This window comes from Trichomycterus rosablanca, chromosome 3 (assembly GCF_030014385.1).
Source record: "Trichomycterus rosablanca isolate fTriRos1 chromosome 3, fTriRos1.hap1, whole genome shotgun sequence".
Taxonomy (NCBI): domain Eukaryota; kingdom Metazoa; phylum Chordata; class Actinopteri; order Siluriformes; family Trichomycteridae; genus Trichomycterus; species Trichomycterus rosablanca.
Genome location: NC_085990.1, coordinates 5,603,068 through 5,616,522, shown reverse-complemented (window position 1 = coordinate 5,616,522; position 13,455 = coordinate 5,603,068). Strand labels below are relative to the sequence as shown.

The 13,455-nt window shown below is 41.7% G+C and overlaps 1 protein-coding gene across 5 annotated transcripts in view; it reads right to left on the bottom strand.

Moving 5' to 3' along the window:
• Nucleotides 1–13,369, bottom strand: part of ttyh1 (tweety family member 1) — a 30,074-nt gene extending 16,705 nt beyond the window's left edge. For 4 of the 5 annotated variants that reach the window (XM_062991744.1, XM_062991746.1, XM_062991748.1 and 1 more), the window contains exons 1-4: nt 12,817–13,369; nt 8,764–8,903; nt 4,646–4,872; nt 514–625 (exon numbers count right to left, since the gene is read on the bottom strand). In XM_062991744.1, the coding sequence (XP_062847814.1) occupies nt 514–625; nt 4,646–4,872; nt 8,764–8,898 (474 nt within the window). In that variant the 5' untranslated portion in view covers nt 8,899–8,903; nt 12,817–13,369. Of the gene's footprint in view, nt 1–513; nt 626–4,645; nt 4,873–8,763; nt 8,962–12,816 lie in introns of those variants that run through there. The other variant, XM_062991745.1, reaches the window with a different exon arrangement.
• Between the last annotated feature and the right edge of the window lie 86 nt (nt 13,370–13,455).

The window sequence follows — 13,455 nt, the reverse complement described above, 5'->3', positions numbered from 1 at the left end:
TAATAGAGTGGTAAGTAAGGGGACATGGTATTTAAAAATTCAAGCAGCACTGCTGTGTCTGATCCACTCATACCAGCACAACACACACTAACACACCACCACCATGTCAGTGTCACTGCAGTGCTGAGAATCATCCACCACCCAAATAATACCTGCTCTGTGGTGGTCCTGTCCATTGAAGAACAGGGTGAAAACAGGTTAAAAATTTATATAGAGAAACAGATGGACTACAGTCAGTAATTGTAGATTACAAAGTGCTTCTATATGGTAAGTGGAGCTGATATAATGGACAGTGAGTGTAGAAACAAGGAGGTGGTTTTAATGTTATGGCTGATCAGTGTATATTGTTTTTACTCTAATACAGTTCGAAAAAATATTTATAAACTATTTCTGTCTGTTTTCCCACAGTCCCAACTTTTTTGGAATTTGGTTTGTATATGCAGCAGAGAAAATATTTCCATTTGTTTGTGTTTCCACAGCAGTTTTCTTTCTTTACTTTTCTTTCTTTCTCACCAGCAGATCGATGGAAGCCAGTGTGTGATTGGCCGTCAGTAAAGATGAGGTCAACTGGTACATCCCATCGTTTGCCTCGCTGTTCCCGTAGAAACCAATGCCTATGGCAACACTGCAGGAGAACCAAACACAAAAGGAGGATACAGTGTAAATAAGGGGGTACATTTACTTTGGCATCAGTACTGCAAATCAGTGTTGCAATATAACATCAAGTAACGACAAGTTTTTATAAGTATTATTTAATAAATGTAAGGCATAAATGATCATTGTCATTTCTGTTTGCAATAAACTACGAATACAAGAAGAATTTAAATAGCTCAAAACAACTAATTCAACACAAAATGCTCATCTATTGCTGCTGTTTGAGTTGGTCATCTTCTAGACCTTCATCAGTGGTCACAAGATGCTGCCCACAAAACACTGTTGGCTGGATATTTTAGGTTGGTGGACTATTCTCAGTCCAGAAGTGACAGTGAGGTGTTGTCTTATCCACTCATACCAGCACAACACACACTAACACACCACCACCATGTCAGTGTCGCTGCTTTGCTTAGAATGATCCACCACCCAAATAATACCTGCTCTGTGGTGGTCCTGGGAGAGTCCTGACCATTGAAGAACAGCACGAAAGGGGGCTAACAAAGCATGCAGATAAACAAATTGACTACAGTCAGTAATTGTAGAACTACAAAGTGCTCCTATATGGTAAGTGGAGCTGATAAAATGGACAGTGAGTGTAGAAACAAGGAGGTGGTTTTAATGTTATGGCTGATCGGTGTATGTATGCTTAAAAGCAGAACAAAGAATCTAAACAGATGTGCGTTCTGCATGGGTGTCGTAGCCGTTTGCTGCTGTTCTAATGTTGCATTCGTTTAGCCTGCAGGTTCTTGCTGATGATATCATCCACTCCCCCTCCATGTTGACCTCTTTATTTAGAACTGAATGCAGATTTCTGATTTACATTTACATTTTTGGCATTTAGCAGACACTTTTATCCAAGGTGACTTACAGTATTGTGACACTATACAATCTGAGCAATTAAGGGTTAAGGGCCTTGCTTAAGGACCCAACAGCAGCAACCTGGCCTAGGTGGGGCTTGAACCGGCAACCTTCTGATTACGGTCCAGTACCTTAACCACTAGGCTACAGCTGATTTGAGAAATGGCTTATATTTACTCTTGTACAAACATCAACCAAACATATTTGTGGCTTGCAATGCGACATGAATTAGTGTGTCAAACACACAGCCGCTCCCTCGCCCCCTTCTGCTTAATCTGGCTTAAACGGTGAATCTGGGTCTAGCGTGGTAGAAGAGATGGCACTGACATCTGCTGCGAAAGCTTTAATCTGAATACTCGAATATGTGTGAGATGTGGAGGTACAGGATGGATGGTTTTTCAGCATTGATCATAAATTATTTCACTCCAACGTTTTAGTGTTACCTCCCAGCTCAGTGCTTTTTGGCTGCTAGGGTCATTTCACATCCTGGAATGCTCTCCACTGGTCTTTCATATTACTGTTGGTGACTTGACAAAAATTTAAGCAACTATGCTTTGTTTGATGGTTTGTGACCATCTATCTTTCTTTTCATCCCATTTCAGAGGTTCATTATGGGTAGGGCCCTACTAAATTCAAGGAAAATGTGCTTAATTTTATGGACCTCATTTTTCAAAAATCACAGATTTCATGGATTTTTTTGGAAAAGTGCCACATTTCACAGCAGTCATTAAATAACACACGGGCATAATATAGTTTCTATCAGAATACATCGGCACACACACAAGTTTTACAGTATTTGTAACCTCATCGTCCACGCCAAACCATGACACCAATATTTATTAACCTCCAACTCACTACAGAACAGACGATCCCTGCTGGTAGTGTTGCCAAATCCACTCGGATTCATTTATTTTTTCTTTTTGCTTTTATGCTGCACATCAGCGCACAAACAACTTTGATCGCTTGCTTATTGTTGATGTGCATTTTTTAAAATATATTTTGTTTATGTATTTTCTCCCTTTTTCTCCCTTTCAGTGCGTCCAATTGCCCGATTGCGTCATGTCGATCCCTGCTCTGATTGAGGAGAACGAAGCTAACCCACGCCCCCTCCGACACATGGGCAGCATGCCTTATGCATTTTATCACCTGCACTTTAAAGAGTGCAGTGCAGCTCAGCGTTGTGTATGGAGAGGACACACCCTGAGAGCACTCTTTTTTTCTCATCTCTGTGCAGGTGCCATCAATCAGCCAGCAGAGTCATGGGAGAATTGCAGCGTAATTGCACCAGCCATGGGAGAGAGACCCCATGTGGCTTAGTCCCGCCCATATCTGAACAACAGGCCAATCGTTGTTCATGTGGCCGCTCAGCCTTAGCCGGTAGGCAGAGCTGAGCTTCGATACCATGTATTCGAGATCCCAGCTCTGGTTCCAGCGTGTGTTTTTACTGCTGCGCCACCTGAGCAGCCCATTGACGTGCATTTTTTGACGTGGTATTGTTAAACCCCTTGTCACTTCTTCATAAAAAGTTCAGTGGTTCAGCAGAGTTTTGCTTGTTCGTGTTGTCTCTGTGAGTTCCATACAGGTACTCCTGTCCTCTTTAACCTCCCAAAAAATTGACACAGACAACTGGCAAGACAAGTTATTGTGTGAATTTGTTTACGCCTGCTTTGCACCCAGTGTTTCTTTTTGAAGTCCCACATGGCCCACCTCAACCCTAACCAGGACAAAGTGGTCAGCTACATTTATCATTTTCAACACTTCTATCTATAACCTTATCAGTGTCACACTGACAGTGCAGTGAAACTGATGACCTACACTGGCGAGAGAGGTTTCCAAAGTGTTTAACTTTATCTTCCAGAGAGCTAAAAGACATGTTTTAAATATAATTCTATGGCTACCACTGTTCATGACAAAATTATTGTAATTTTTTTATATAAAAACATAACATGACAGCTATCGTTACTGTCTCCAGTTACTGTCTCTACAGAGTAAACCAATGCAACATCAGAACATTAGCTAATCGCAACATCACTCGTAAGCAGAAACCAGATCTGTGTTTTTTCTGCTTTTAATTATGACATCACTTTATACAAGCACAAGGGAATAATGCATCTGTTTCATATTCCTTTTTTAGTCATTCATTCATTCATTCATTGTGTGTTTTACCACCGCTTTATCCTGGTCAGGGTCGCAGTGTGTCTGATTCTTTGGGCAAAGGGCAGGTAACACCTTGGACGGGTCGCCAGTCCATCACAGGGCAAACACACACACACACATACTAACGACATTTTCAGTGGCCTGACTGTATGTCTTTAGACTTGTTGAAGGAAACTTGAGCACCTGGAGGAAACCCACACAGGGAGAACATGCAAACTCCACACCTAAAGAAGCCTGGATGCTCGGCTGGGGAATCAAACCCAGGACCTTCTTGCTCTGAGGTGACAGCGCTACCCACTTCTCTACTGTGCCACCATGCCACCCATATGCACTAAATTGAATAACTCTATTCTAATGCATACACCGACCAAGCATAACATTATGACCACTGACAGGTGAAGTGAATAACACTGATTACCTCTTCATCACGGCACCTGTTAGTGGGGTGGATATATTAGTCAGCAAGTGAACATTTTATCCTCAAAGTTGATGTTAGAAGCAGGAAAAATGAACAAGCGTGAGGATTTGAGCGAGTTTGACGAGGGCCAAATTGTGATGGCTAGACTGGGTCAGAGCATCTCCAAAACTGCAGCTCTTGTGGGTTGTTCCCGGTCTGCAGTGGTCAGTATCTATCAAAAGTGGTCCAAGGAAGGAACAGTGGTAAACTGGCGACAAGGTCATGGGCGGCCAAGGCTCATTGATGCACGTGGGGAGCGAAAGCTGGCCCGTGTGGTCCGATCCAACAGACGAGCTACTGTAGCTCAGACTGCTGAAGAAGTTAATGCTGGTTCTGATAGAAAGGTGTCAGAATACACAGTGCATCACAGTTTGTTACATATGGGGCTGCATAGCCGCAGACCAGTCAGTTAGAAAGGTGGTCATAATGTTATGCTTAATCAGTGTAGATGGCTAGTGAAGTATTCAAGTCACTGTGCTACATCGTACACCTGCAATGTCACAAAGCAAACCATATTACCAGCAAAGTGTCACAGCCGCCACTGACACCCATGTGACACAGCAGATGCGCCGCCCCTTCTTGCTGCCGTATCCATGGCCACCACTGGTATCATCATCTTCCTCTTCCTCTCCGTCCCTGCCTGCATCGCCGCGGTTACAGCAGCAGTAGTGGATGAGAAAGGAGAGGATGACGAGAAGAGAGAGGACGAGAGTGATGGCTGAAAGACTGGAGAGAACCAGGAGAGTCTGAGGGGAGACAAAGAAGGAAGAAAAGAAGGTGAAATAAATGTAAATAAAATTTAGTAGTACTAAAGAACTGGTGCCAATGTTTTCTACTGAAATGTTTAGCCAACTGCAGCTATAACAGCCTCCACTCTTCTGGGCTTTCCACAAGATTTTGTATACATCTGTAGGAATTTGTGTCCAATTAATCAAAGACCATTAGTGCAATCCATTGCAGGGCTTTGGCTTATTATACCTTTCACATTATACGCAGCAAAACCGCTTTTTGATGACTGCACAAAGCTTGAAGCTTGAAAATGATCCACAGCACTGACTGTCAATATTCACATACAGTTTTGTATGTAGCTTCACTTCTGCCTGCATCCTACAAACAATTTGTCTGTCTTTGCTGGGGCTTTAAAGAAGAAGCAGCAAACCTGGTCAAAGTTATTTGAGCTTTAAGCATTTAACTTGTAGCATTGAAGCATTGAGCACAGTGGCAAGCTGTAAAAAACGAGCATCAAACGGTAAATCCATTCATTGCACAACCACCTGTCTAAAAAGGACACAATGGCACAGCCAGTGCAATAGAGGTTTTCTGCCGTATCATGTGAATGCAGACTTCAGAGTTCAAATAATCCAGCCTCTTTAAATAACACCAAACTGCATTAATAAAACAGGTGATCCCCAGCAAGGTGGCAAAGTTCGATTCCCTAGCTAGACAGACAGGGTCCTTTCTGAGTAAAGTGTCTGTTTGGGTTTCCTCCGGGTGTTCCGGTGTCCTCCCACGAATCCAAAAACAAGCAGTCAGACCAGGTGGAGCTACTAAAATTGCCCTAAATGTGAGTGTGTATGTGTGTGTGCATTTTTAATACACCAATCAGGAATAACATTATGACCATCTTCCTAATATTGTGATGGTCCCCCTTTTGCTGCCAAAACAGCACTGCAACTGTGATGCACTGTGTATTCTGACCCCTTTCTATCAAAACCAGCATTAACCTCATCAGCAATTTGAGCTACAGTAGCTCGTCTGAGCTAGCCTTCGCTCCCCACGTGCATCAATGAGCCTTGGCCGCCCATGACCCTGTCGCCGGTTTACCACTGTTCCTTCCTTGGAACACTTTTGATAGATACTGACCACTGCAGACCGGGAACACCCCACAAGAGCTGCAGTTTTGAAGATGCTCTGACCCGGTCGTCTAGCCATCACAATTTGGTCCTTGTCAAACTCGCTCAAATCCTCACGCTCGCCCATTTTTCCTGCTTCTAACATCAACTTTGAGGATAAAATGTTCACTTACTGCCTGATATATCCCCCCCACTACCAGGTGCCGTGATGAAGAGGTAATCAGTGTTATTCACTTCACCTGTCAGTGGTCATAATGTTATGCCTGGTCGGTGTATATTGTTTCTTTTTATTATATTTCCTAAAACTGTAATTACGCTTTGGTAATGCAAATGTCATGCCAGATGAAGCTACATTTGAGTTGAGTTTATAAGTTTGTGTGTGTGTGTGTGTCCTATTATGGTCTGGCGACTTGTCCAGGGTGTTTCCTGCTTTTCGGCCAATGAATCAAACCCACTGCAACCCTGACCAGAATCAGGCGGTGGTAAAACAGACAATTAATGATTAAATTCATTTGTGAATTCATTATAAATCTGCAGTATAATCTGTGTCCATCTGCCTGCTCTATATCTTCTTCATTTAGTCTGACTCTGATATCCCACCCCCACCCCCCTCGTCTATTTGCTGTCTCTTCTCGCTCTCATCTCGCTCTCCTGCACTCTCTCTCACGCTTGCATTCCTTTCTCTTTCTTTCTATCCACTTCACTGGATCTCTATTAATAATGTGACCCACTTTAAATACATGCACCGCGTCATGCTGTTTCCCTTTCTCTTTCTGGCTTCCTTCTTTTTTTCACAAAGGGTTTTCTCATCTCTCTCCATCCATCTCCGTCCTCCCTTCTCTAAACAGTGTAATGTTTCCTCTCCTCTCTTCATTTCACCCTCTCCATTTAATTCCACATGCATCTCCTGAACGGGTTCTACCTCTCCCTCATGATCAGGGCGAGGGTTCGAAATGGTGCATCATCTACACTGGCTTTTGTCTTGTGCAAAGGCAATAGAAAGCATTTCTTTCTGTCAGCTACACCACAATTAGACTGTTCCGCACAGTGCACTACAATTTGCTATTATCTTCTACGTCACTACATCTCAGTCCAGCTCTTCACACCCAGCTTTACATTTAACATCAGTGAGGTGCAGCATCTCTACACAGCATCAATTTTCAATCAAATCTAGACCTACAAAATTCTAATGTGTTTAGCTAAACGTCTATATTTAGTCTGTGTCACAGCACAAAGCCTATATTACAACATATTACAACAATCTGTGATTTGTTTATTCATTGGACCCTTTTCAACCCACACATGTCTATAACTAAACGGACAAACTTAAATGTATTTTGTGGATATATTCTGTAAATTATTTGATACCTGCAACACATCTCATCACATTTCATCACCTCATCTCTTTCCAATTACACTCACTAACTGTCTTAACCGCTTATCCATTTAGGGTCGGGGGGGTGGGGGTGCTGGAGCATATCCCAGCTTTTCAATGGGCGCAAGGCTCACAGTAATACCCTGGACGGGGCGCCAGTCCATCACAGGGCAGACACAAATACATACACACACACACACCCATTCACCTATAGGGCAATTCACTATCTCCAATTAACCTGACTGCATGTTTTTAAATGGTGGGAGGAAACCGGAGCTCCCGAAGGAAACCCACACAGACAAGGGAAGAACATGCACACACAGAAAGGACCCGGACCGCCCTGCCTGGGGATCGAACACAGGACCTTCTTGCTGTGAGGCGACAGTGCAACCCACTTAGCCACCATGCTGCAGTTTTGCAAGTGAACATGTTCTTCATTCTTGCTTGATACAAGACTTCAGTTGCTGTACTGCTTTAATGAAGTGCTATACACTTTCTGCAGGAGAGAGATCTGCAGGCAGGCCAGTAAAGCACAAACACTCTGTGCCTATGAAGCCAGGATGTTGTATCAAATGCTGAACGAGGCCTGGCATTGTCTTGCTGAAATGATCATGGACTTCCAGACAAAACCCATCATCTTGAGGGCAGCATGTGTCTCTCTAATATCCCAGCATATGTCTCTCTCTGTCAGTAGTTCCTTCACACTTAGGCAAGTCATGACACATGTCATGGGCACTGATGCATCCCCATACTTTATTTTATTTATTTTTTACATTTTTTACTTTATTTATTCATATCTAGTCTATTTTATCAAACTATATTAAACTTAAATATACTCTAGGCCATCCAAAAAGGATGTGTCCTGTTGAGTCTGGTTCCTCTCAGGCTTTATTCCTTGTAATATTTAGGTAGTTTGTCCTTGCCACTGTCTCCCTTGGTTTGCTCATCGGGGTTTTTGGTCCTGGATTCTGTGAAATTGCTTTGAGACCATGTCTACTCTAAAAAGCACCATACAAATAAATTTGACTTGACTAATTGTAAATGAAGTGCTCTCTGTCCCTATGAAAACAAATTTTGTTTTACAAATGTGGATGAAAACTGTCTGACTTTCAACCTATGTATATAACATTAAAATAAACAAAAGAAATAATAAAGAAAATTTAATCTAAAAACTGAAAGAAAACTGTGCTGTTTGGCTCGTAATTGGTTCTAAACAAAATACAAGATGCATTAGAAAACTACATGGAGAAAAATAGACACATGGCCAGAAATAGCATGGATGTGCTTCCACATGATGAGTCTTCGCACCGGTACCAGCTGTCAAGTGTGAAAATTGCATCTGATATAGAGACTGAAACACACAGGAGGAGGGAGGAGGAAAAAAAATCTTTCTAAGAAAGGAATCAAACCTGTTGGTACTCCCAGCTGTCAGGTTTGAACAGGTTGTCACGCATCTGCATGGTCAGATCAAGGCGTGGAAGTGAATGACACATTCTGACCCATACTGAAGGACTGTAACTCGACACAGGGTCCATCAAAGCCATTGTTCCTAAAAAATAAGACAGAAAAAGAGATCAAGAGAAAGAAAAATGAATGTACAATTGAACAAGTGTTATTGTGTGATTTTAATAAACCAATACAGTAAACCAAAACCCAGTCAGCAATTATTTAGCAATAACAGTGTCTCACTGCCCATAATCCCTTGGTGTTTAATCCTATTAACAGGATGATTAACCATCGATTTAATTACACAAGAATGGTTTAGACTGCCAAAGAAATGAATGAACAGTATGCTTGTGAAGGTCTAAAGGTCTCAACAAAGGTCCCACAATGCAAAGTGCTAGCTAGTTACTGAAGAACTGGCGGCATGGTGGCTCAGTGGGTAGCACTGTCGCCTCACAGCAAGAATGTCCTGGGTTCAATCCCCAGGTGTGGTGGTCTGGGTCCGGGTGTGTGGAGTTTGCATGTTCTCCCGTGTCTGCGTGGGTTTCCCTTCGGGCGCTCCGGTTTCCTTCCACAGTCCAAAGACGTACAAGTGAGGTGAATTGGAGATACTAAATTGTCCACGACTGTGTTCGATATAACCTTCGATCTATCCATGACAGCAGCATGGACCAATATTTACTGCTGAGCCTATGCTAGTTGGCTTTACTGGTGGCTATATTTTAAAAGTTTTACCATCCTGGTCAGGGTAGCAGTGAGTCTGACTCTTTGGGTAAAGGGTAGGAAACATCCCCCTCCCCTACACACACAAACACGCATTCACATTTAGGGCAGTTTCTAGTAGCTCCAATTGACCTGACTGCACGCCTATGGAAAATGTTAGAGAAGCCCGTAAATTTCTTTGTTTTTTGTAAAGCACTTGTCAGTCTGTAAGTGAATTGTTGACTTTAACTAACCTATTAGCTTTTACTAACCCACCTGCATTATTAGAAACAAACAGGCCAGTCAAACAAGTCCATAAAATTCCCTTTTCTTATAGTCTTTTTTTATAAAGAACATTTTTCTAGATGGCACAATAAAATAAAACCACTGGCACCAAAACATCCAATCATGTGGTTTATTGTGCTCTTTACAAAATCTCCACAGTTCCACAGCGATCACAGTCAACACAAACACTCCCACAGTGCCCAACATAATGTGCTCTGTCAGCTTGTTATCACAATGGTGAACACTGCATAACAGAAGGCAAAGAAAGGTGAGCTTAGTGTCATGTGACCCAGTCAGAGGCTCGGCGATAGATCAAATCAGAGCAGCTGGACTACAAAACACAATCCTGACTATAGTTCATACTGGAATTACTAGTCCTATATATCAAATATCAATACTTGCAGTTAATTTCTTACTTGTTCCCTGTATTACTAATTGTACTCTGTAAGCGTCTTTGGGTTGTTGAAATTATTATTATTATTATTATTATTAATTGTGTACAATGCCAAAACATTTTAATGGAAAAATGTATAATCAGGTATTGTTTGTTTGTTTATTAGGATTTTAACGTGTTTTACACTTTGGTTAAATTCATGACAGAAACAGTATTCACTCGTTACACAAGATTCCTCAGTTCACAAGTTGTTTAGTTATTTTTAATGATGTAGACATTTTACCATCTTGTCATAGATTTTTCATAGATTTGAATTTGTGATTAGCTGGATCTTTACGGACATTCATTATACAGTATATACTTCTGTAGTTGAAATCATTGCAGGACTGTTGGACTGCTGCTCGCCAATTAAAAAACTAAGCCTCATTATTCAGTATAATAGGATTGTTCAGCATGAGACTGAAACAGCAACAAAGGTGGAATGTCAAAAATGACGTCATGGTGTGGGTGCTTTCAGCTCTCGAGTGCCGGTGTTGATATCAGCACATCCCTAGAGTATAATTAGCATGTAAATGTAACTACAATACTAAACGTTTCACAGTTTTATGAGATGCAATCAATGTTTTTGGTCTTTCTATTTTTAAATATTTTTGGGCCCCATTAAATGCTTCTAAAATGGTCATTTTGAAAGCTATCACATGAAAGGTAAGAATTACTGCATTACACACTGAGGGGTTTCCTGTAGTGTTCTTGGGCCCTGGTAGCCACTGATCGACGCAAATGTCTAGACCTTTAAAGATCTAAAATTATTTTGCAGCCACATGTTAAAACAACTGGGACTGCAGCAAGCAGTCATGGTCATAATACTAAAGTAGTATGTCAAAAGTGTTACAACTATGGTGAAAATTTATTCTGCTAAAACAAAGGTGTTTATTAATCTCAAACTAAATACTAGTATCGGAAAATACTGGTCTAAAATGCTTAATCAATTAATTCATTGTCTGTCTCACCACTGCTTTATCCTAGTGAGGTGGGTCTGATTCATTGGGCGAGGGGCCGGAAACACCCCAGAAAGGTCACCAGTACATCACAGGGCAGCCACACATGCGCACACACATAGTCACATTTAGGGCAATTTTTAGTCGCTCCAGTTGGCCTTACTGCATGCCTTTGGACTTATTGGAGAAAAACGGAGCACCCATTTCTCTCATAGAAAGCCACTTACATTCTTGTTCATCCTCTTTATTATTCCTCCTGGCAGGTCTTCCCATGTCCACCATCAGACCTCTGATTCAGACTGATTCAGAATGCAGCAGCACGTCTGGTTTTAATCTACCCAAGCGCTGCCACATGACCCCACTGCTGTGCTTGCTTTACTGGCTTCCTGTATGTGCCAGCATTAGGTTCACAACAATAATGCTTGCATTCAAAGCCAAAAACAGACCAGCAATGACCTACATTATCAAGAAACATATTTTGATCCACCCCTCAGAACTCAAGGAAAACAGGCATCAAGGCACTACTGTAAACCAGGTGCTGTAGCCATAAATTGAACATCCTGCCATCAAAAACTCATGGGAACACAGATGAATCCTACCATTAATGCAAAACTAAAGTGCATCCGATAGGGATAGGGTGTGTTTGTGTGTGGTCATTTTAAGCATATATGAATATAATATATGCTGATTACGGTCTTCATGAATATGAATTCCCCTGTCTGTTCAAATGGCTCCAAAAAACAACCTTCATTACCTCTTTACTACGTACCTAAATAGAAACTTAATGATGTTTTGTGATTAAAAAATGATTTCTGTTCTTCTCCCATGATGTGTGTTCTTATTTACTGCTGTCTGCTCATACCAGAGAATAAAAATGTTCACGAAGGACGCGTTCCTGAAACTCGCTCTGGATGACATAGTGTAAATGAAATGCAAACAGCAAAATTCACATTATGAAATATTTCTTTTATTAATATTTGCCTACCTGTGTTTGTCGTTTTCGAAGTTTCTACATATGGATCCTAACATTAATGCAAAACTAGAGAGTGGAATATGTTTATTATATTATATTAATAATTTTTACTTCTGTATATTGTTGGGGCACTCTAGCCCACTACTACTGAAATCTGGGGGGGTCCGGGGTTCAAATCTCAGTGGTGCTACCAGCCTGTTGGGCATCTGCATGAACATTTTTGTCTAATGTCTGTTCAAAGCAGCTTAGCCACTGGGAGGCACACTGGTCAGTGTACTCTCAGTGCTGGTCCCAAGCCTGGACAAAAATAGAAGTGTTGCGTCAAGAAGGGCATCCGATAGGGATAGGGTGTGTTTGTGTGTGTGTGGGCATATATGAATATAATATATGATGATTACGGTTTTAATAAATATGAATTCCCCTGTCTGTTCAAATGGCTCCAAAAAACGTACCTAAATAGAAACTTAATGATGTTTCATGATTAAAAAATGATTCCTGTTCTTCTCCCATGATGTGTGTTCTTATTTACTGCTGTCTCCTCGTACCAGAGAATACAAATGTTCACTAAGGAAGCGTTTCTGAAACTCGCTCGGGATTACATAGTGTAAATGAAATGCAAACGGCAAAATAACATTATAAAATATTCTTTTTATTAATATTTGCCTACCTGTGTTTGTAGTTTTAGAAGTTTCCCAGTGTCCAGGTTTATCAGGTCGCCTCTGGTTAGATGGCGCTCAGAGAAACGAGCTGCTGACCGATGAAGCGCTTTGTTTGTCTGGTGAAAAGCAGCATGACTGACAGGCGTCGCGGTTTCAGTCAGAACAGCCGTGCAGTTTTAACACTGCTGTGTTGATTTATGTCGGATAGAACGGGTTAACGGGAATGAAGACGAGAAGACAGAGAGACGGCAGTGAGAGAGGTATTCACCGGGGAGCTGTGTGTGTAATGGATGGATCAAGAGCTCGTCAGAATGCCGATGGCATCAGTGCTGTAACTTCATCATGGCACTCAGCAGCAGCAGCAGCAGTAGTAGCAGTAATAGTAATAGTAATAGCAGCCATCTATTCTCTCATAATCCCTCTGTAGTCTCTACACAGTGGAGTTTCCGTTCAAAAACGACATTTGCTTTTTGCATTAGTTCACGAAATGATCACAGTCGGCACATGCAAGTCAAACGCGTCCGAGTGAAACCGATAGTTTCCGAAAAATACCGAACTAAAACGATGCCATTTGCGCTTCGCGTTTAGCTCCGTCAAAGATGTTGGTGGGAAAATAATGGCAGTGCCCACTTAAATCCCTGAAGTTA